The sequence below is a fragment of the Maylandia zebra genome, linkage group LG6, assembly GCF_041146795.1.
Source record: "Maylandia zebra isolate NMK-2024a linkage group LG6, Mzebra_GT3a, whole genome shotgun sequence".
NCBI classification, from domain to species: Eukaryota; Metazoa; Chordata; class Actinopteri; order Cichliformes; family Cichlidae; genus Maylandia; species Maylandia zebra.
This window is the reverse complement of record NC_135172.1, coordinates 16,690,924-16,713,666: the sequence shown is the minus strand read 5'-3', so window position 1 is coordinate 16,713,666 and position 22,743 is coordinate 16,690,924. Positions and strand designations below refer to the sequence as shown.

General features: G+C 41.0%; 2 protein-coding genes across 2 annotated transcripts in view; both read left to right on the top strand.

The window, feature by feature from the left end:
- Positions 1-183: 183 nt before the first annotated feature.
- On the top strand, positions 184-19,954 carry mnd1 (meiotic nuclear divisions 1 homolog (S. cerevisiae)). Its single transcript, XM_004568362.2, has 8 exons — positions 184-363; positions 839-904; positions 1,395-1,452; positions 4,495-4,643; positions 11,029-11,103; positions 11,199-11,313; positions 17,118-17,162; positions 18,766-19,954. The coding sequence occupies exons 1-8, from the start codon at positions 361-363 to the stop codon at positions 18,870-18,872; spliced, it is 618 nt and encodes a 205-aa protein (XP_004568419.1). The 5' UTR covers positions 184-360; the 3' UTR covers positions 18,873-19,954.
- Positions 19,955-21,562: 1,608 nt separating this feature from the next.
- Positions 21,563-22,743, top strand: part of tmem131l (transmembrane 131 like) — a 31,590-nt gene continuing 30,409 nt past the window's right edge. The window contains exons 1-2 of the mRNA XM_004568361.6: positions 21,563-21,756; positions 22,503-22,576. Coding sequence (XP_004568418.2) covers positions 21,633-21,756; positions 22,503-22,576 — 198 coding nt within the window. The 5' untranslated portion in view covers positions 21,563-21,632. The remainder of the gene's footprint in view (positions 21,757-22,502; positions 22,577-22,743) is intronic.

Below are 22,743 nucleotides of genomic sequence, written 5' to 3'. Positions count from 1 at the left end.
GTTTTTTATTGGTAAAACAGAATTGAGAGAGTTAGGGGAGTGTAAAAGTAGTGCTTCAATTTAACAGTAAATATTTTGAATGCATTCAGAATTTTGGAATTATTTAATCTCTATCAAACAGACAGTAACTCTAAGCACACAAAAAACATCTGGTGACTTGGTGAGTTTTGAAGTTCCGTAAACGCAACATTGCTACGTCACAGCCTTCCGCGGGAAATTCGCTACTGCTGCGTCCCCGCTCTGCTTATACGTCGCCTAATCTTTCTTCTTTACATTAAAAAGTTTACAACAGCCCTGTGTTACCCTCAGGTGGCAAAACGTTAATCTCAGTGGTCGTTGTTGGTGAGCTCTACATCGAAAATGGTAAGCAGAAGCGCACCTTAACCTGCTATACCTCCTGTAAAGACCACCGGCGTTTACGTAGTTGTTTGCTAACATTTGTAAGCTAGCTTATAGCTTAGATAAATAGACAGTTACTTTATTGATCCCACAAGGGAAATGATTGTGCTACAGCAGCATGTTAAAGAGTAAAAGCTTATACCCTATCGCTAACGATACTTTCACAAAGCAGCATTTAGTATTTCACATCATACATTTGGTAAACGGCTACAAACTTTACATTACCTGTCATTGGACCAGTCATACCCCTGCTAGCTGTCTATTTCATTTAGTTACTTCACTGAACCACTGAATATATAAGCAACTTGTTTAGATGAAAGATTTCAAGAGGTCATTCTTCTAATCTCTATTACCTTTGGCTCCTTGTTACTCGTAAATAATAAGTGTTAGTAACTCAGTGCCTCAGATATAGATTAATAACATTAACCCCCTGTTACAGTCAAAGAAGAAAGGACTAAGTCTGGAGGAGAAGAGAACTCGCATGATGGAGATTTTCTTTGACTCTGTGAGTTTTACCATCGCAGGTGACCCAGCCTCCATATCCCCACTGCTCTGCCCTACTGTGTGTCCTATTATTCATACTGGTCATTGCTGTTATGTGATTATTTTCAACCATTATACATGCGTGATGTAATACATCCCTGACTAAACATACTCCCCACCCACAGGCAGCAGATGACGTGTTTGATTCAATGTTTAAATTCATGCACTGTAATATAGAGTTAGAAACTTGGATTTCAACATTTAAATCGGCAATGAAAAAGTGCAGAAAATAAGATACTTAAGCAGTCCTTAACATGGATAAACCACAAACTAAAATATCCAGAAAATCAATTTATTTTCTGTTTATGCAAATGTTATTTATGTTACCATCCAGAAGCAGTTCTTTGAGATGTAATAGTTTTTAAATAATTTCTTTCTCTGTGATATTATAGTTTTTATTTTGTTTGTTTGTTTTTTAAATCCTGGAACATGTTTTTGTGCTCTCTTCCCAGAAAGATGTGTTTCAGCTGAAAGACATTGAGAAGATTGCCCCAAAGTCAAAAGGCATAGGTGAGTAAAGAACAACAGTTCCAATCGGAAGGTCAGTGGTTCGATCCCTGACTCCACTAGTCTGGATGTCAAAGTGTTAGCTGATTGGAGTGTGAGTGAAAAATTTGAAGCTTCTGTGTGTCAATATTAGTCAAAGTGCTCAGGCTTAGAAAAAAAACTGTGTGTGTGACTGGGTGAAGTCCTCTGTTATAGTAGTTCAGTTTAAAGGTTGGTTCAGACTTCACTCTATTTTTAGAAGACACTTATTTTTTCTAGACCAGACTTTCTTCTGATTTTGTTTGTATATATATATCCACTTACCAGAATAGCCTCATATTTCATCCAGCCAGATGGCTCATGAGGTGATCTTGCTGCTGTGATGTTGGTTTGTAATAAACTCAGAGGAAAAGGAAACAGCTGGAAGCAACAAACAAATCTTCAGTTACTGTTTTATCAAAATGTAGGTTCTTGTCATTTCTGATGAGTCTTGTTAAGGAAATATTTGACTATCCAGCTGTACTATAAAGTACAGATATCTATCTATCTATCTATCTATCTATCTATCTATCTATCTATCTATCTGTACTTTATAGTACAGATATATATATATATATATATATATATCTATCTATATATATCTCTATCTATATATATCTCTATCTATATATATATATATATATATATATAGATATAGATATATATAGATAGAGATATATATATATATATATATATATATCTCTATCTATATATATCTATATCTATATATATATATATATATATATATATATCTATATATATCTATATCTATATATATATATATAGATAGATAGATATATATATATATATATATATATATATATATATATAGATAGATATATATATATATATATATATATATATATATATATATATATATATATATATATATATATATATAAATATATATATATATATATATAGGTTTGTGGCATCTCTCTCTCTCTCTCTCTCTCTCTCTCTCTCTCTCTCTCTCTCTCTCTCTCTCTCTCTCTCTCTCTCTCTCTCTCTCTGGATAGATATAGATAGATATATGAACGATCTGTGTGCACCTTCTTCAACTAAAGCAGCAGTCTGTGTGTTGAATGTAGACAAAGCCTGACTTTTGCCAATTTGTATCATATTTATTTCCCCATGAAGGTCTCACTTTGAGACTTCTTCTTAATGCGTGTGTGGTTAGTTTAGGCAGAGTGAGATGGGTCGAAAGCGGGTGTCTCACACCAAAGTGTTAGTTAGTGGGCTCTTCTTCTTCTTCTTCTTCTTCATTGTCGTCGTCGTCTTCTTTTTTTTTCTTTCTTTTTTTTAAAGTGAGCTGAGCAACTCACAATGATGCACAAGAGGCATGCACAAACAGATCTTGTGCCTGTCTCTGCATTAATGTTACTTCATAATCATTATGCTTAAAAATTTCCTTTTTAATAAAGTGTATTGATTGGGATGGATCAGGTGACCCAGAATCCTCCCTTAGTTACGCTGCAGTAGGTTTAGGCTCTCCATGATGCAATTTGTGTTTCTTCTTCACTGATCTTTTTTTCCTTCATTGCGTTTACACACCACTCTGCATGTAGTCAGTAGTTATTATTATTATCTGTCTCTTTTCCACAGTGTGTCTTTTGTCCTGTTTCTTCCTGTCGAAAGGGAGTTTTTCCTTCCCACTGTCGCCAAATGCTTCCTCTTGTGTTTTCTCTGTATTATTGTAGAGTCTTTACCTTACCTTGAGGTGACCGTTGTTGTGATTTAGTGCTATATATATATAAAATTGAATTAAATTGAGTCTTGTAAGTGACCCGTAAATGTTATTAGTGCAAGACTGATATCTGAAATTATAGAAAACTGACCAGTGTGTTGGTCCAGGCATGATTAATGGAAAGGAGAATTAGAGTATGACAGAAAAATGACAAATAGGTGGAGATAATTAAATACCATAAGGACAAACAGCATCAGCGTGCACTGCACATTTATGAATTCTTAAAAACATTGTGGTGACATGCTTACAGAATTGCCATGGCAACCAGGACGGGGCTATTGCCATCTTTAGTGTGTGTAAGCAGAACCAAACCTATCAGTAGCAGAAATCATTTAGTTCAGAGGCTTTTGGAAGCTTTTGGTTCTGCAGCCCGACTTTCTGATGGTTGAGGCAAAATTTCTAATAATACCAAATTAGATTTTTAGGTGCTAAATCGTCTTGAAGAATGAAATTCTTGAGCGTGTTTGACTGAACAAAGGAGAGATTCTGTTTTGAAATGGACACAACATTAATCTAAAGAAACTGGATCTCGTTGCCATGATTAAAAGCACATGTTTCTGACCCCTGTTATTGCGTGATGGGGGGAAGGGGCAATAAGAGATTTGCATTGTGGGGGACGCTTTCCTGTAGAAGGGTTGGAAATGTGACAAAAGGGGCTAGTTGAATGGGGGGGGAAGAGCGGTAATAACATACATAGGAGTCAGAATAAGATGAAGCTGCTTGAATCTTATAGATGAAAAAAAGAGAAACGAGCACTTATGGACTTTGGTTAATTCATCCAGAGTGTTCCCTGTTTTCCATCCAATTCTTTCTGCTGCTGGGTCCACATCCTCTCAGCAGATAAGCTCTTTCAGTTAAACAGTGGAGCAAAGCGTGTAGGAGGAGCACATTTCACCGCTGACACTGTTCAAGATGTAGCTTGTGCTCTGTTACATCCTCTCATGCAGCGTTCACTCAGATCTGTATGAAACAGCCAGATAGGCTGCAGATGTGTGGGTTTGAGTTTTGTAATTTGAGCAGCATACATTTCCAGCAGTAAAAAGTGAGACCTTATGATGACTTGGCTTCTAAGTCCTCTGCAGAGTGCACTGTCAATCCCAGCATCAGATGCGTTTTATATTTACAGATATAAAGATACAGACTGCCTAGCTTGTACCGGCCATAACTCAGTTTTAAATCAGGAGAAAGCATCGTACCCAAATGGCATCAACTCCACGGGCGTGCAGTTGAGCGCTGGAGAAATAAACACCATGTTAATGTTTGTGCTCTGCTGATTTCAGCTCCCATGACTGTGAAGGACGTGCTGCAGAGCCTTGTCGATGATAACATGGTGGACTGTGAGAGAGTAGGTACATCCAACTATTACTGGGCCTTTCCCAGTAAAGCCTTACACGCTCGCAACCACAAACTGGAGGAGCTGCAAAAACAGGTGAGCTCAGTCCCTTCTAGTCTGATTTCCAATTAAAGGTTGCAGCAAGCATAAGCGCCACAGCAAAAAATGAGAAGGGGTGATTTTGGTTTCACAGGATGATACTTGGGTACTTCTCCCTCGCAGTTTACAGTAATAAGGTCAACACGTGAGGTCAACAGTGCCTGGAAGACACTTCTGCTAATAGAGGGTCAAAAAAGAAATGGGAAGAAAATGCAAATGAGCTGCTGATTAAACAGGAAGCTTGTCAGAGTTTGTTTTATATCTTAGTTGTAGGTCATTCCATCGCAAATCAGCTACGTTTTTAGAACTTTTTCTGCTCGACTGTCTCTGGCTTGAGTACAAATCTTATGGTCCAAATATATTTGCACATATATAATGATTGTAGCTTTATGTCTTATACATTTCAAGATATAGGTGTCTTGTTTTTGTTTGTTTTTTTAATGGTCCATTGACCCACTTTCAGGCAATTTTCTTTGCACATTGAAATCTGAGGCAATTTGTGGACACGAATATCTCAAAACCAATTAAAGTCTGAAATTTTAACTCAGATATTTTTTGATGTACAGTGGGGCAAAAAAGTATTTAGTCAACCACCGATTGTGCAGGTTCCCCCACCTAAAATGATGACAGAGGTCAGTAATTTGCACCAGAGGTACACTTCAACTGTGAGAGACAGAATGTGAAAAAAAAATAATCCATGAATCCACATGGTAGGATTTGTAAAGAATTTATTCGTAAATCAGGGTGGAAAATAAGTATTTGGTCAATAACAAAAATACAACTCAATACTTTGTAACACAACCTTTGTTGGCAATAACAGAGGTCAAACGTTTACTATAGGTCTTTACCAGGTTTGCACACACAGTAGCTGGTATTTTGGCCCATTCCTCCATGCAGCTCTTCTCGAGAGCAGTGATGTTTTGGGGCTGTCGCCGAGCAACACGGACTTTCAACTCCCGCCACAGATTTTCTATGGGGTTGAGGTCTGGAGACTGGCTAGGCCACTCCAGGACTTTCAAATGCTTCTTACGGAGCCACTCCTTTGTTGCCCGGGCAGTGTGTTTTGGATCATTGTCATGTTGGAAGACAAAATCTCACGATACATGGCCCCATTCATTCTGTCCTTAACACGGATCAGTCGTCCTGTCCCCTTGGCAGAAAAACAGCCCCATAACATGATGTTTCCACCCCCATGCTTCACAGTAGGTATGGTGTTCTTGGGATGCAACTCAGTATTCTTCTTCCTCCAAACACGACGAGTTGAGTTTATACCAAAAAGTTCTACTTTGGTTTCATCTGACCACATGACATTCTCCCAATCCTCTGCTGTATCATCCACGTGCTCTCTGGCAAACTTCAGACGGGCCTGGACATGCACTGGCTTCAGCAGCGGAACACGTCTGGCACTGCGGGATTTGATTCCCTGCCGTTGTAGTGTGTTACTGATGGTGACCTTTGTTACTTTGGTCCCAGCTCTCTGCAGGTCATTCACCAGGTCCCCCCGTGTGGTTCTGGGATCTTTGCTCACCGTTCTCATGATCATTTTGACCCCACGGGATGAGATCTTGCGTGGAGCCCCAGATCGAGGGAGATTATCAGTGGTCTTGTATGTCTTCCATTTTCTGATGATTGCTCCCACAGTTGATTTTTTCACACCAAGCTGCTTGCCTATTGTAGATTCACTCTTCCCAGTCTGGTGCAGGTCTACAATACTTTTCCTGGTGTCCTTCGAAAGCTCTTTGGTCTTGGCCATGGCGGAGTTTGGAGTCTGACTGTTTGAGGCTGTGGACAGGTGTCTTTTATACAGATGATGAGTTCAAACAGGTGCCATTCATACAGGTAACGAGTGGGGGACAGAAAAGCTTCTTACAGAAGACGTTACAGGTCTGTGAGAGCCAGAGATTTTCCTTGTTTGAGGTGACCAAATACTTATTTTCCACCCTGATTTACGAATAAATTCTTTACAAATCCTACCATGTGGATTCATGGATTTTTTTTTCACATTCTGTCTCTCACAGTTGAAGTGTACCTCTGGTGCAAATTACTGACCTCTGTCATCATTTTAAGTGGGGGAACTTGCACAATCGGTGGCTGACATCAAGATGGCGCCGAGTATGGCAGCCTCGTCGCGAGCTCCCCCAAGCAACGGCTTTCTTCTGTGTTTAATTTTACTTTTCCTTTATTTTTTCACGAGCAGCACTTGTCTCCTTGTGTACGACCGACAAACCTTACTGGACATAAAAGACGGTCTTTCTTATAACTTTCCGGAGTTCAAGTTTTGCAACACGGACGCTCCGTTTGCAGACCCCCCATTCATCTCACCTGAGACGCCTTTGTTCTCTGGCCCTGGAGGCCGCAAACGCCGACGCAGAGGGAGAAGATCTGGCGTTCTGGTTCGACTGAGACGGCGCACTAACAGACCACCGTTACCCAGTTTATTACTGGCTAATATGCAGTCTCTGGAGAACAAGCTGTGCGAGCTTCGGGCACGGATCTCATTCCAGCGAGAGATGCGGGACTGCTGCGTGATCTGCCTCACAGAAACCTGGCTATCGGACAAAGTACCGGACTCCGCAATACAACTGCCGGGGTTCTCTGTGCACCGCGCGGACAGGTCACAGGATCTTACTGGGAAAAGCAGAGGCGGTGGTGTGTGTTTCATGATCAACAACAGCTGGTGTGATTATGCGAACGTGCACCCGGTCAAATCCTTCTGCTCACCGGACCTGGAGTACCTGATGATTAAGTGCCGGCCATTCTGGCTACCGAGGGAATTTACAGCAGTGATTATTACGGCTGTTTACATTCCCCCACAAGCTGACACTGACCGTGCACTCAGGGAACTGTACAGCGCGATCAGCAGCGAGGAAACCGCACACCCAGAGGCAGCGTTTATCACAGCCGGAGACTTTAATAAGGGAAACCTGAAGAAAGTCTCACCAAAACTCCATCAACACATCCTTTTCAACACACGTGGAAACCGGCAACTCGACCACTGTTACACCTCTTTCCGGGATGCGTACAAAGCCCTCCCCCGCGCCCCATTCGGCCAATCAGATCACTGCTCCATCCTGCTCCTGCCCGCCTACAGGCAGAAGCTGAAACAGGAAGCTCCAACCCGGAGGGCGGTGCACTGTTGGACGGACCAATCGGAGTCTGCGCTGCGGGACTGTTTTGATCACGCGGACTGGGAAATGTTTCACGTGGCCGCCAGAGACATTGATGAATACACAGACTCAGTCTGTGGATTTATCAGGAAATGCGTGGAAGATGTCGTCCCATCCAGAACAGTCAAATCCTTCCCAAATCAAAAACCCTGGATTAACGGAGATGTTCGCGCGGCACTGGCGGCACGGAACACCGCCTTTGCCTCCGCGAACACATCGGACTACAAACACGCACATTACCAACTCCGGAAGACGATCAAAGCAGCCAAACGTGAGTACAGGGACAGGGTGGAACAACAGTTTGACAACCCTCGGAGTATGTGGCAGGGACTAAACACGATCACAGACTTTAGAGGGAAAACCAGCAGACCACGGCCTCTCTGTGTGAGGATCTAAACGTATTCTACGCTAGATTCGACACAGCGAACACCATGAGACCGGACAGTGTGCGCACCGCGGATGACGTCAGTGCGCACACTGTGTCTGAGGAGGATGTGCGGAAGTGCTTCAGGAAGGTGAACGCACGCAAAGCTACTGGTCCGGACGGGATTCCCGGCCGCGTCCTCAGGTCATGCGCGGCTCAGCTGGCTGGAGTGTTCACGCACATCTTCAACCTTTCCCTCTCTCTGTCTGTAGTCCCAGCCTGCTTCAAAATGGCCACCATCGTCCCTGTACCCAAATCCTCCACCATCTCCTCATTGAACGACTGGCGACCTGTAGCCCTGACCCCCATCGTAAGCAAATGCTTCGAGAAGCTGGTCAGGGACTTCATCTGCTCTGCACTACCCGACTCACTGGACCCTCTACAGTTTGCATACCGCCACAACAGGTCCACTGATGATGCCATAGCCCTGACACTACACACTGCCCTGTCACACCTGGAGAAGAGAGACACGTATGTGAGGATGCTGTTTGTAGATTACAGCTCAGCATTCAATACCATCGTTCCCTCGAAGCTGGACAGGAAACTACAGGATCTAGGACTGAGCAGCTCCCTCTGCAGCTGGATCCTTAGCTTCCTGTCTGACAGACGCCAGGTGGTCAGACTGGGCAGCATCACCTCATCCCCCATCACACTGAACACTGGTGCTCCACAGGGGTGTGTACTGAGCCCTCTCCTGTACTCACTCTACACCTACGACTGCACAGCCACTAACAACTCCAACATCATTGTGAAGTTTGCGGACGACACTACAGTGGTGGGTCTTATCACCAACGGTGATGAGACGGCTTACAGGGAGGAGGTCAGCGCCCTGACCCACTGGTGTCAAGACAACCATCTCACCCTCAACGTCGCAAAGACAAAGGAGTTGATAGTGGACTTCCAGAGGTGCAGAGAAGTACACACCCCCATCACCATCAACGGCGCTGCTGTGGAGAGAGTGAGCAGCTTCCGGTTCCTTGGTGTACATCTGGCTGAGGATCTTACGTGGTCAGTACACACAAACAAAACAGTGAAGAAGGCGCAGCAGCGCCTCTTCTTTCTCAGGAGACTGAAAAGATTCGGCATGAGCCCCCGCATCCTCAGGACCTTCTATCACTGTGCCATTGAGAGCATCCTCACTGGATGCATCACCACCTGGTATGGCAACAGCACCGCCTACAACTGCAAAGCTCTCCAGCGAGTAGTGCGGTGCTCTGAACGGATAATTGGAGGTGAGCTTCCCTCCCTCCAAGACATCTACAGGAAGCGGTGCCTGAGGAAAGCGGGGAGGATCATCAAGGACTCCAGTCACCCCAGCCATAAACTGTTCAGACTGCTTCCATCAGGAAGGAGGTTCTGCAGCATCCGGTCCCGTACCAGCAGACTGAGAGACAGCTTCTTCCACCAGGCCATCAGACTGCTGAACACGTCATAGACACCTCAGCTCACTACTGGAACTTCAACATTATGCACTCCACACTGTATATAAATGCCACTTGTTTTGCACATATTCAACTCTGTATATTTTATATATTTTATTATTATTATTATTATTATTATTATTTTATTTTATTTTTTTACTATTTAATTTGTAAAAATGTGTGTATACACACACACACACACACACACACACACACACACACACACACACACACACACACACGTAGGAAAATATTTAGTATACACATCCAGAAATGCATACACTATTATATATTGTACATATATTTATTAGTTTCAGGTTGGCCATTCTTGTATTTTGCTCGTTTGTGTTGTTGTGTTTGCACATCTCTGTTGCTTGTGGGGCTCGCACACAAGAATTTCACTCGCATGTGCTGTGCCAGTGTGCCTGCACATGTGATGTGACAATAAAAAGTGATTTGATTTGATTTGATTTGACTAAATACTTTTTTGCCCCACTGTATCTGTCCCATATCACCAATCCTGGTTCATTTAGATGGTAAGAAATAGCAATAAATGCCTTTTAATAGTTAGTATCACTATTATGTATGTTTTCTTTTGTCAGCTATGTCATTTAAAAAAAATCCACATTTAAAAATGATCCCCAGTTGTAGCTAATAATAAAAATCATGGTATTCATTTATGTGAGATTTGTGTTCACCACCGTGTCGTCCTCATTGATGACCCACTTCCCTCGACTGTTTCACGGCTGACAGATGGTGTGAGGGTGGCGGCTCCTCAGAGAACATTAGCCACCAGATTTCTGGGACAGATCTTAAGCAGCAAGCGCTCACTAAATAATGACGATGTTTGGTTGTACCGCATGTGGTGACAATATAGCGCTGTTTATGCGATATCACAGCATTTGGTCACTGAGATCATCAGACAGATTTTGCAGCAATGCTTGATGTTTTGAGTGGGAGGACGAGAGTAAAGTGTCCACTGTGTGGAAAAGGATGAGGTGCAATTAAAAGTTAGAATAAAAGCCAGCTCCCTTTTGCAGCCACATTAATTATATCATATGATTGAACTGTTAAGTTAACAGCACTGTAATTGGCTAAGAGTTTAGTACGGGTAAGCATTTGTGTACCATTAAGATTTTGTGATTGTATTTATTGTATTAATCACTTACAAGGGCTCCAGTGTTGAGTTGTTTCAGCATATTATTGGGCGGTCTCAGTAAATATTGCAGCACTTATCAGTAGAAACATCAATGTTGTTAACAGCAGAAGTGGCTTTACTGTTTATTTATATCACAATTCAGGAAAATCTCAGTTATCTGCTGATTAGTACTGTAAGAAAAGCTTTAACGTGATGCTGTTGTACTTTAAAGATTTCTGAAGCAAAGCAGCGGAAAGCATCCCTAGAGAAAGCGGTCGAAAAAGCGAAAGTGGGGCGCCAGGATACAGTAAGTATACAAAGGTCAAACTTAAACCAGTGAAATAAAATGAATATCATCCCTTTAATGCACTGAGCATGTGAAATCGCTGTTTGTCTTTGCAGAAGGAAAGAAGCTCTCTGCTGAAGGAGCTGCAGGCTCTGAGAGAGGAGCGCACACAGCTGCAGGCCGAGCTGGAGAAGTACAGAGAGTGTGACCCCGAGGTCGTCGAGGAGATGAGTGAGTACAGCTGCAGACCTACTGGTTTCTCAAAAAAGGTCACTTTTAAATGATTGCATCAATCGTATCACCTACAGTTACTCATGGGAGGCATGGAGCCCCGTGTGAAGCTTTAAATATCCAAAGTGAATCTGACCTATGCTGGCGAAGTCATATTTGATGTTAGTCATAATAGGCTGCTGCTGTACTTTGTTCTCTATTTGTCTTTAAATATTTTATCACAAGCTTTATAGCTGTTGGATTGTTTTACATCATAAAAGAAGTTGGATTTTTCTAATCTGTGGGATTACAAACTGTTACATCACTAGATGTTAAGTTAACACAGGAATATAAAGTGTAAAGCATGTTTCGACCAAGTCCAGCACGTGTGTGGTTATTAAATTAATGTTTATTTAACAAGATTCAATCAGATGCTGCTTCCTAGCATCACAGGGCTTATGAATGCAGATGGCACTGTTTTGCATCCAGCGAGGATCTCTTATTAAAAGGAGTTGGGTATCATCCAAGACGCATATGCATCCGAGCAGCTTCTGTAGCGTTCAGCCTAATGTGGATAAATGGTTTCACACCAGATAATAAACTCAAAATTGTGCCGTAGGAGCCGTATTGTTTCAGCGAAGCCTCCCACGCGGTGTCAGGCATCGTGGAGATACAAAGAAGACTCCGGTGCAGTTGGCAGATATAAAAAATGTTCATCTGTTCAGCACAGAGACAGCTACATTAATGGAAACGGTGGCAGAAAGCACCTCTGGTCATCAGTGCTGCACTGCAGTTGGCATTTGTCAATAGCATCAAGTCAATGTTATAAGTGGGATTTCCCAGCCTTGAAATGTCCTCCTAACCCATCTACTGATAGCCCTAAATAAGGTGCATTCAAATGCATTTAACAGATGTTGGGAAAATTTCTAAGAAAAGATTAAATAGTGACCTGGGAAATGTGCCAATCAGCCATAACATTAAAACCTCCCAGGCGAAATGAGTGCAGTTGATCATCTCATTGCAGTGGAACTTTTGTAGGTGTGCTTGTGTACACTTGCAACAATTTAAAAAAAATAAAATATAAACAGTTGTACTCTCCATGTCTTTGTTGCCAACATTACTGTAGTTGCTGGCTCCATTTAGTTTTTTTAGTTTTTTATTTTGTTGGTCTCTGTAGACTAAAACTGGAAATACTTGCTGCTCCTCAGACTGGCAATTAGCTTAAATCTTTATTTCTGTGTTTCACTAACCTCACTGGTATCAGGTTTGCAGAGCTAAAGGGAAGTATTTCCTTTTGACAATGAAGACAGGTCAAAGCAGGTCCTTTGTGCTCGTCAGGTGGTGCTTAACTGCATTCATGATTAATGTAGAAGGAAAAACACCCGCATTATTACTAACCAACTTTCTATTGTTTGCAAAGGACGTTCTTCAGCAGCTACCACGGTTGGGTTCAGCTAATCTTACTGTGCCAAGTAGCTTAAACAAGGTTGTTGGGTGTGTACCTGCTGCGCGAGACACCAGTGAGTGTACTGCTGAGAGCAAACATGTCAAGCTGCAGGGTCAAACATTCTCACGGTTCAAATTAAGAGACTCAGGAAGTGAAAAATGGTCACAAGTGGCCACTCACCTTGCTTTCAGGATATACGTTCTTAGATATGAACCTCAGACTGGTTAAGTTGTTGCAGTTAGGTAAGTTTGAAAAGTGTAACTCTTCTTGCGGACGCAGAAGTCTGAAAGTTTTTATTGCAGCCAAATGAACCTTATTACCTCCGAGCTGTCAGCTCACAGGGCTGGTATTAAAAATCTTTTAAAATATGAAGGCCTTGGAGTCCTTTGCTGGCTGTTGCACACCCCTTACATAAGGGAACCACAAACAGACACAGCTATTGATAGTATTGCAAAAATCTGACAGTGCTTTGTTTTCATGCTACAGCTGACCTGCAATATGGGAGGTGTGTTCCTTTATCTGCTCATGTGACTGGTGGTGGTGTCAGACAAATATCTGGGCTGTTTACCTGCACCTCCCAGATTACCAGTTTTTTTTTTTTTTTTTGTTTTTTTTTTTCCACTCCACTGTGACAACACTGTGGTGTACTGATGGCCACATGACCGTGCACATTACTTATGACCAGTCTACCTGAAATGAGATGGAGAGGCATCATTGCTGCCATTGCACGTAACCTAAAATGTCGAATTTGCAGCCGTTTTACAGTGGAGCCAAACTATGGTCAATGTTGAAGCAAAATTTGTGTGTTTGAAAAGTAACAATTCTTTGTTTTGCTTATAATTGAGAATTTTTATTGAGTTATTTTTAAAAACATCAAGACACGGCAGGTCAAAGGTGCTGATACCGACTGAGGTATATGAGGCAATTTGTACTTTATTATTGGGTAATATTCATTTGCCAGATGTCAGTACATGCTGTCCGCTTCATATCAAGCTATGTTTTCATTTTGTCTTTGGATATGAACTCACCGTTACTGTCCCATTGCTCTATGATAATCTCAGTGTTATGGTTAAGCCTTCCCAACATATTCTGACAGGCAACAGTGTTGCATCATTTGTTCAGTCCACATTTTCAGTGTCTGAGTTTGAGGTGTTTTCCAAAACTTACAAATTGTTTTAAACTAGGCAGCTTTTAAAAATCTTGTCCTTGTTTTATTTAAAGGACAAAAACACCTCCTTGTTTGGTTTTACTCAGATCAGCAGCACTGCAGTCGGTGCTTGAAAATGGTTGTACAGTACTTTCACATCTCAAAACCAGCAAAATTGAACTTCATGAGTTCTTGGACTCTCTTCAAAGCACAGGGAGTCTGGAGTTGTTTGTAAAGAGGCAACACAACCACGTTGTGGGTTTGCTCGCCTTCACATGCTGGTTTAGAAACCTTATTTTGGGTAGTGTATGAAATGGACCATGGTGTCACCCCTGGTATGTTGCGTTACAATGCCCAAATGATTTCAACTGAAGCTGAGTCAAATTTTCAAATCTGAGCAGAAAGACAAAGTTAATCAGGATAAAACAAGCAGTTTAAATGTTGCTGAGAAAGTCACTTTGTTCATAAATGACTAGGATTGTGTTTACAACACAGGTTTTAGCACATAGTTCCTCCTTAAATGATATTTTACCTGCTTCGGGAGCAATAAATATTATTTATATTTTAATATGTAAAACAAGAGTTATACCATCAGTGGTGCATTTGAAGGAGGATGGAGTAAGGCCAGTTATCTGAACTCTTTGTAGATGGATCATTATGAGTGCATCTCACACAGATCACAGTGATGTTGACACAAAACAGTTCAGCAGGCGGACTGAGAGCAAACTAGCTCGCCATTACAGTTAAATTATTTTTTTCTACTTTTACTGTTGCCACATGTCTACAGATCCTATTTTGTCTTTTACTGCCAGGTTTGCCACACAGAGAGCTTTGTTAACAGATAACCATCAGCAAAGCTCGAGAGCAGTATCCAGCTGTATGATATTATGTAATGTCTGCTGCTCAAGAGGTATCAGACTGAACTTGCAGAATGAGCTCAGACTTGTTCCTGCATGTGTGATAGCTATGCACATGTAGGCTCATTAGATGTCTTCAAGGGCGTTGCCCATGCTGTTATTGACAGGATTATTATTCACCTGTGAACCATTATTTGCCTTTTTTCTTTCTTTCTTTCTTTTTTTTTGATTTGTAGTAAAGGAGTTGTAGGAATAAGGAAAATTAGTTTACTTGCAAAGTTAGAAATTATAAAGGAAGTCGGGCAATGTACAAGAATGCTGAAGTACCAGGAGTAAGTTTGCCCCATTAACTTCAGCACGACTTACCTAAACACAACATGCCTTTCCACATATTTACCAAGCTAGCAGCCAAGTGACAGAAACACTAACAAACACTAGGTACTAACAATAAATGCAACTTGGCTAAAAACAAAGCTTTCGTGCCTTCTTGTCTCTGCATGTTAAACAATGGTTGCCACACCCATAGATACCAATAGGTTTTGAATGAAACCATTAAATAGCCCAACAGAAACCATTCCAGTGTAATTGAGCCCAGACTCAATTACACTGGCTGTTAGGCTGACATATTAATGATTAATGTCAGCCTAACAGATATTTAGGGTATCGGTGTGCTAGCAGCTCCAGCTCCATCGTTTATAATCTGCACCACATGCAGCAGAGGATGCACCACAGCTAACCAGACGTGGGGGTGGATTTAATCGGTGTGTTCATTTTGTTCAGTTTGCAAGTAACCTGCTTTGCAAACCACAAGACAGAGTAAAGGCAAAGAAATCAGCATTTTTATATATAACCACAGTAACAGGAAGTCAGACAAGTACAGATTTATTAGTGGGCTTATAGGTGATTAAAAATCAGATTTTTATTTCTTTTTAACAAAGAAGATTTTGGGGGGATCATCTTTTCTGTTAAACATTTTATGTATTCTTTGGCATTAGGGTCCCATCTTAATATCCAGACAAGGGTGATAAAAAATTCTATTACTTTACCTTGTTTATCTACAGTTAACTTTTTTCTGTTGATTAGTGAGCAGGGGTCCTGCCAGATAAAGAAAAATAAGTTAAGTATTTAAGAAAATAAAAAGTGGTGCGTCTGTGAACCACGTCAGTCGATGCGTGAAACGTTTCTACCTTGCACCCAGCAGCTGTGTTTCGTTTAGCTACACACTTTTAACCATAAAGTGAAATCAGGTTCTCCAACTTTGAGTCAGCGATTGTTGAATTAATTCACTTTCTTCTCAGATTTGTTTCTGGAGAAATTCAATTTTATTTTTACGCAATATCAGTTAAGTGTTGAAATGGTCCTCACGAGCAGTGTTTGTTCTGGTGATCCAAACAGATATTTTACTGGTACTGAACCTTTTCAAGCTTCCAGAAGGAAGAGAAACTCAGATCGGAGAGAAACTATCCAGAGCTGTTGGACTGAGATAATTTGTGCTGGATTCAAGCCTGTTGTAGAACAGTTCACACTCATACAGCAGCCAGATTAATGTCTGTGAAAAAGGTTATCATTATTTTTTGTACTACTTGAATATGCTGTGATTATTCCAGGGGAGTGGAAACTTGATGTCATCTGTGTTTTTATGCTTAATGTAAACTTCTCTCTGAGTGCTGTCCAGTGGGAACATATTGTTCAGCTCCGTTCTACTTTTTTACAGTATAAAGCGCTCTTTCAAGCGCCGCTGTAGCTGTAGGGGATGAGTAGGTTAGTGTCCACTTTAATTTAATAGGATACCGCCACTTAGTCATACAGCACAGCTGTGGCCACGCAACCATCACATCCCTGACCACCACTTCCTCCTCAGAGGGGATGGTTTGTTGCCAGCCTTCATTTGTGCTTGTGTTGCAAGCTTATTTTCCTCTTCTTCTTTTTTTCTTTTTTTTTTTTTCCAGCGTTTTTCCCAGTTTTATATAATCTACTAGACTTCTTCCGTGACGTTTTCACATTAAGCATTTTGTAATTGCAGTGTGTGAGCCTTGCTTGCAAACACCAAACGTCATGAGAAACAAATCATAGGAAATAGCATTCAAAACATGTTACAAAGGTTATTAAATGTACTGAGCGCAAGCAACACACCTCAGCAGCAGCTGCAGCAACAGTGCAAACATGACACTTTTAATGACATGCTGAAGCAAAACTTGGAGTGATGTTATTGTAATGACTTCGTTGTTCAGTAGATGCCTTGAAAAAAACGTTTAAATGCTTTCCAGCTGCAAACCTGTGTGCTTTTGCACCGGGGCTCGCTTATCTTGTATCTCTATATAAGTGGTTACTGACTAGTTGGATGCACATACTAATCCAAAATTTTATTTTGCAGAAAAATCAAATGTTATAGCAAAAGAAGCTGTTTCCAGATGGACAGGTGAGTCTGCTAATTTCTTTTCTTTCTTCTTTTTAAATATATATAGACATGTAATGGTCTGGATTTAAGCTGCAGGAACATAAAATGCCCAATGTCTGGTTGTAGCGCTTGTTTATAAAGTGAGAGTTGTTTTATTTTGTAGTCACTATTTGTGGATTTTGGACTACTGACTGTTGATTGACCTTGGTTTACTGTTTCCTGTTTGAAATTTCTGGTTAGTCCAAAAAAAAAAAAAAGCAGCTGGATGACAGCAGTCGGACTTTATCTCTGATTGCTGTTTAATGCACGTGAAAGCGCATTAAAGTGAAATCTGTGAAGGCGCTCTCTAGTCCAGCTGTCACTCTAAGTAGTCCGCGCTTATGCTCTGTGTGTACATTTGTTGACTTGAGTGGTAACCTTGGACACAGCTGACCTTTAGGGATCATGGTAGCCATCGATGCCTGTGGTCTTTTGACTCTTTAGATCAACATTGCCTGCTGCAGGTCAACAGAGTGGTGTTGTCAGTTTTGGTTGGAGAGCTTTTGCTTTGCTTTCATGGAAGGAAGCTCAGTTAAAAAAAAAAAAAAAAGTGAGTCATTTCTGCCTCATTCACGATTAGTACTTCTCTTTTCTGAGCTGGACAGTATGAAACAAACATGCATAAGTGTTTCCTCGTAGCGCAGCTGTTGAATTTGCACAGTAACGTCTTTTACTACGAGCTATAAAGTTCTCATGTTATGCCGTTAGAGCGAATGTTACTATTTTACCAGGTCTGGTCAGGGTTTGTGGCTAAACACTCAAATCAACACAACAAAGCCAAATTTTGAAGGTTTCATGGAAAAAGCAGCTGCAACTTTGCGCACCTTGTTTGTTTTTAAAACACTGCTGCTGTATGTTGGCCTGCTCATGGATTGTCTGCGACTTCCCACACAAGCCTCGACACATTTAATCGCTTGTCATATCAAAACTGGAGAACAGTAAAAACTAATCCTCCAGAAGTGAAGTGAAAGGCATCGCTAAAAGTGCAAGCCAACGTTCATTGGCTTAAGCTCCTGATCAGTTGTTAGTCTGCAGGAAGTTGTTCTGCTTTTGAAACTGGAGACTTCAGAGCTTCAGCTGCTAAAAGGTTTTCCTGAAATAGACATTTTGTTTTTAGTCAAACTGTTATTTTTATTGCTATTATTTAAGAATAGGACGCAGGTATATATAAAATGTTTTCTTTTTTTAAACTATTTTCACATGAGGCTGTTAGGGTGAATTCACCACCATAAAACATCAAGATGTATTTAATTTGAGGTAGTTAAATGGATTATTATATATTATATTATATATGGATTACACACATACATCATTAAAGAATTTGAAATTGTTAATGCTGGATGTGAAATGTCAAATGACTGTTAATGGCAGTTTGTGTTTCCTAAATTTACATGATATTCACAAAACTGGGAAAACAGATAATCTAAATCTGACGCACTAACCAGTCATAGTAACCCGGCTTTCTCCTTGCTTCTGAATGAGCAGTCCAGATTCCTTTTGCTGTAAATGTACAGTATATATTTGTAAATTGAGATTTCATTTATATTTCATGTGTTTAATGTTTCTTTTTTACTCTTGTTCTCAGACAATGTTTTCGCCATAAAGTCGTGGACAAAGAAGAAGTTTGCCTTTGATAACAGCCGCATTGATAAAGCCTTTGGTATCCCGGAGGATTTCGACTACATGGACTGACTGCCAGCATGTCATGGACGCAGCGATGGAGTAATGTGTTTCGGCCTCTGACACCTACCTACCTGGTCTCTGCATTTCTAATTCCTGTGCTGTGGGTTTCAGTGAAAATAAAAGCACCAGACGCTCTACTCGCGCCCTCGGGTGGATTTTGAATAAGGACAGATGTCAGTGACTTTGCGGTGGCAGATGGACTTCATCAGTGGATATGTTACTTTGGTGCAACCAGAGAAGAGTCTGAAACGCCATTAGTGGCTGTGAGGGCTGACAGGGTCCTGTGATGAGCACAAGCTAGCAGCCAAAGTTTTGGGACACCTGTTTGCATGAAAACCGAGAGCTCCAAGTAGATGATGGAAAGGAATCAACACTTACTGCATTTGTGTTGCCAGTGGTCGCGTTTGTATGGTTTAAACAGATGGTTTGGAATCAAATGCTTGTGCACTTTTTCTTAGATATGTTCCTTTTCTCTCTCCCTCCCTGGAGTATTACAGGGCATGCTTTCCTAGTTGTATTATAACTACAAAGGTCAGTGTCAAGTTATCTTTGATGTTTTTGTTTCTTTTATAATCGTCACTGGAATTTTAGGGTTTTTTTGTTTTGTTTTTTTGTTTTGTTTTTTCAGGACTCGCTTTCCGGATGATCAGAAAAGATCATTGCTGTCACAACATGTCTAGAATGACTATTGACCTTCTTTTTTTGCTCCTTTTTTCTGTCAAACCAGATGCAAAATAGGCAGTTGTGTATCTTGTTTACTCTGTGACCTAGTTGAGAAGGCCAATGTGTCTGGGTTCTTTGATTTAAATTTCAAATGAGCTCTGTGCTCATTTTGCTTTGCTCATCAGTTTCATTTTTATTCCAGTAAATGAATGACATGCAAATGTAATATCTGATCTTTCGCCTCTTCTAAGGTTTTTTTTTTCTGCATTAATCAATGTGAGACAGATGTTAGTTACTAATTTAAAGGACACTGTTTTACTACTGTAAGTTTAGTTGGTGGCATGATGAAGACTCATCTAATCCAGTCTCTGGATGTCCATGAACTGTTGACTACAGCAAGGCTGGAACAAAATAAATAGTCGAAATGCCTAGCAGCAGTTTGTTTGAGGGAGCTGACACACCCACACAAGAATAACCTGGATGTATTCATGTGTGTACCTGCCCAACCTGTACTGTGATTCACGGGCCTGTTGGCTGTCAAAACTCTGAGAACTCTGCGTACAATTTTTGGTAATCGCAGCTTGCAGTTTCTCTCATTAAAACATGCCTGGCCCTGAAAAGAGCCCAACAGAGCAGTACTGACACAAGGACTTAGCCCTCTCCCCATATGAGCATATGAAATCAGAGTGGTGTAACTGGAGTGTAAAGGACTTTTATTACATGCATTTGCCTACGTTTCTGCAAAGAAAGTTTAAAACCCAGCCAATTTCTATTTTATTACACATTTCCAAATGCTCCTCCGTACCTTCTTCAACTCTCGATTTACATGCTGACACTGCCAGTACAACAGTGAAAAATTCCTGCATTCAAATCTCACCTCAGTAAAAAGAATCGCACACAAATGAAGTGAAATATCCCCTGTGACTAAGCGATTATATTACGAATCAAAGTGTGGGTTGCTTTTTACTGCTGAAGAAGATCAAGGTGTGGGAAGTTACTGTTTGATATACAACTGCCTGCCAAGGCCACACAGGATTAATCTGGACAGGGGGCAAATATATTAGAAGACTATTTTTACACTGTAAAATCTTAATACTCAACTTGAAAGCTTATGCATTATTATATTATTACTAGCCTATTATTACTAAAGTGCTGTGTAAATATCTTGGCCTGAAATGAAACATTTATCTTAAAATTAAGTAGAGTTTAATGTATTTAGTCACTTCCCACTTGGAAATACTGTGCCACCAGCAGTTTTAGAAGTATTTACTTACTGACACTAAGTAAAAGTAGCAGGACTGGAGAATACATCTGTAGTAAAAATGTCATTAGCAGAATATGGATTAAAAGGAATCAGAGTGAAAGGCTCTCTATACCGGACACTAATATTTTTATTAGTTTAGTTGTATATGCTATAACATGAACCCGGACTCCATGTGTAAGTCAGACTTTTATGTTCTATCTCATAAAGCCCAAGCAGATCTCATTTACAGATAGTATTTCCAGAATCTCAATGTTTACACCTACTGTTAGTACATGTATATTAAATTGACAGATCACGGCTGATCTACAATAGCATTTAAATGCTTTATAAGCCACTCAGCTTGAGATCTCCTGGTGTATTGCCATTAATAGCAGTGCATTTTAAAATAATACTCAAGTTATTTTTTAATTGTCATTTTTGTGATTTTGTTTCTGTACAAAGCCATTCAGTGGGGAGGGGGAGCTGTACCTGTCTGGGGATGTGTTCTAGCAGGGTTGAAGTGCAGATAAGTTTAACTATGTTTTAATTTCTAATATCAAATAGCAGCTCTTAACTAAAGCTAGTCAGAAATATCAGCATTTGATTCAATACAGCGTTTGATCAGTTGTTTCACCTCGAGTATTCGGCTACTTTACAGTTTTATGTAGGGTTGCATAAAGACTTGTTATTATTTTTTAATGGTATTTGTTGGCTTTCTACCTCGTGCCTCGCTGCAGTGCCTGTAGCCTGCTTGAGCAGGCGGGGAGGGAGAGAGGGAGGGAACTGCTGCTGCTTCTGCTTGCTGAGAGAAAGAAAGACCAACGCAGCGAAACACAAGGCAGGCTGCTAGCAGAGCGGGCAGCATGGCGGGGCTACAAGACTTCCACCAAGGCAGCCACTGTCACAGGAAAACGTGGATCAATATACTACTAGGAATACTACAGTTACTTTTACCCTGCGTCCAGCACGGAGGTGCTCAGCTCCAAGGTTTGTTATTCTCGTCTTTATTTTCCGCTTTGGGGGGCTGGTACGTTCACGCGACCGTTGCAGAGAAAAAAAAGAAGAAATGTGCTTTAATTTTGCTAGGCTGTTATTGTGGAAGACGAGAAACGAGTTGAAATGTCCACAGCCAGTCTAAGTGTATGAAAAATAATGAAAATAAAAGTTAAAGTGGTGTTTTTATTTTTCTTTTGTTTTTACTCGGGAGAGGTTTGTAGCTAGTGCTTTATCACCCCGCTAATGTGAGTTCTTGCTAGCTTCCAATTCCCCTCTGCTGTTTGATTTAACGAAACTGAGTTGCTCAGACATGGAAGTAGCGGGTTGTCGAGACTTTGAACGTCCACTTAGCGGCTGTTACTGTAATAAATCTACGCGGTGTTGTAAGCTGCCCTTTACATGACCATACAGTCGTGTTTACTGCAGCAGCAGGGGAGATGTTTCCCCAAGTTCGTTAGCCACCGAGCTAACCCCCAGCTAAACAAGCAGCTAGCAAACAGCCTTTGTGAGGCTTCATTTCCTCACTTGCCTGTCATTCTCGCCCACTCCGTTTCCCTTGATTCATTCGTAATAAGAGATGATGCTACTGTGGCTTGGCAGGTTTAATTACTTATGTTATAATTATTATCTTTTCGGGTGCTTTGGATGCATTTCCACCAGAGTGTGTTGTTTTCCATGTTGCCCAGTTTCTCAGGGCAGCACCTAACTGTTAATTTGATTTCTTGTTCCCTACAAAGCTCTGAGTCAGATATCACCCAGCGTGGTCGAGGTCTGGCAACCAGAGGATGCAGAGCCATTAGTCCCGCTTCAGGTAGGTGCCTTCTAATGGCTGTGTTTGTATTTGCCTCTTTATGTGCACACTTCCAAAAAAAAAAAAAAAGAAGAAGAAGCTCATCAGACAGCATGAGTGAACACGTGTGGGTTAAAGCATCACCGATGTTTTTGGACTCAGTTTGCAGACTGATTTGGGTGTGTTTG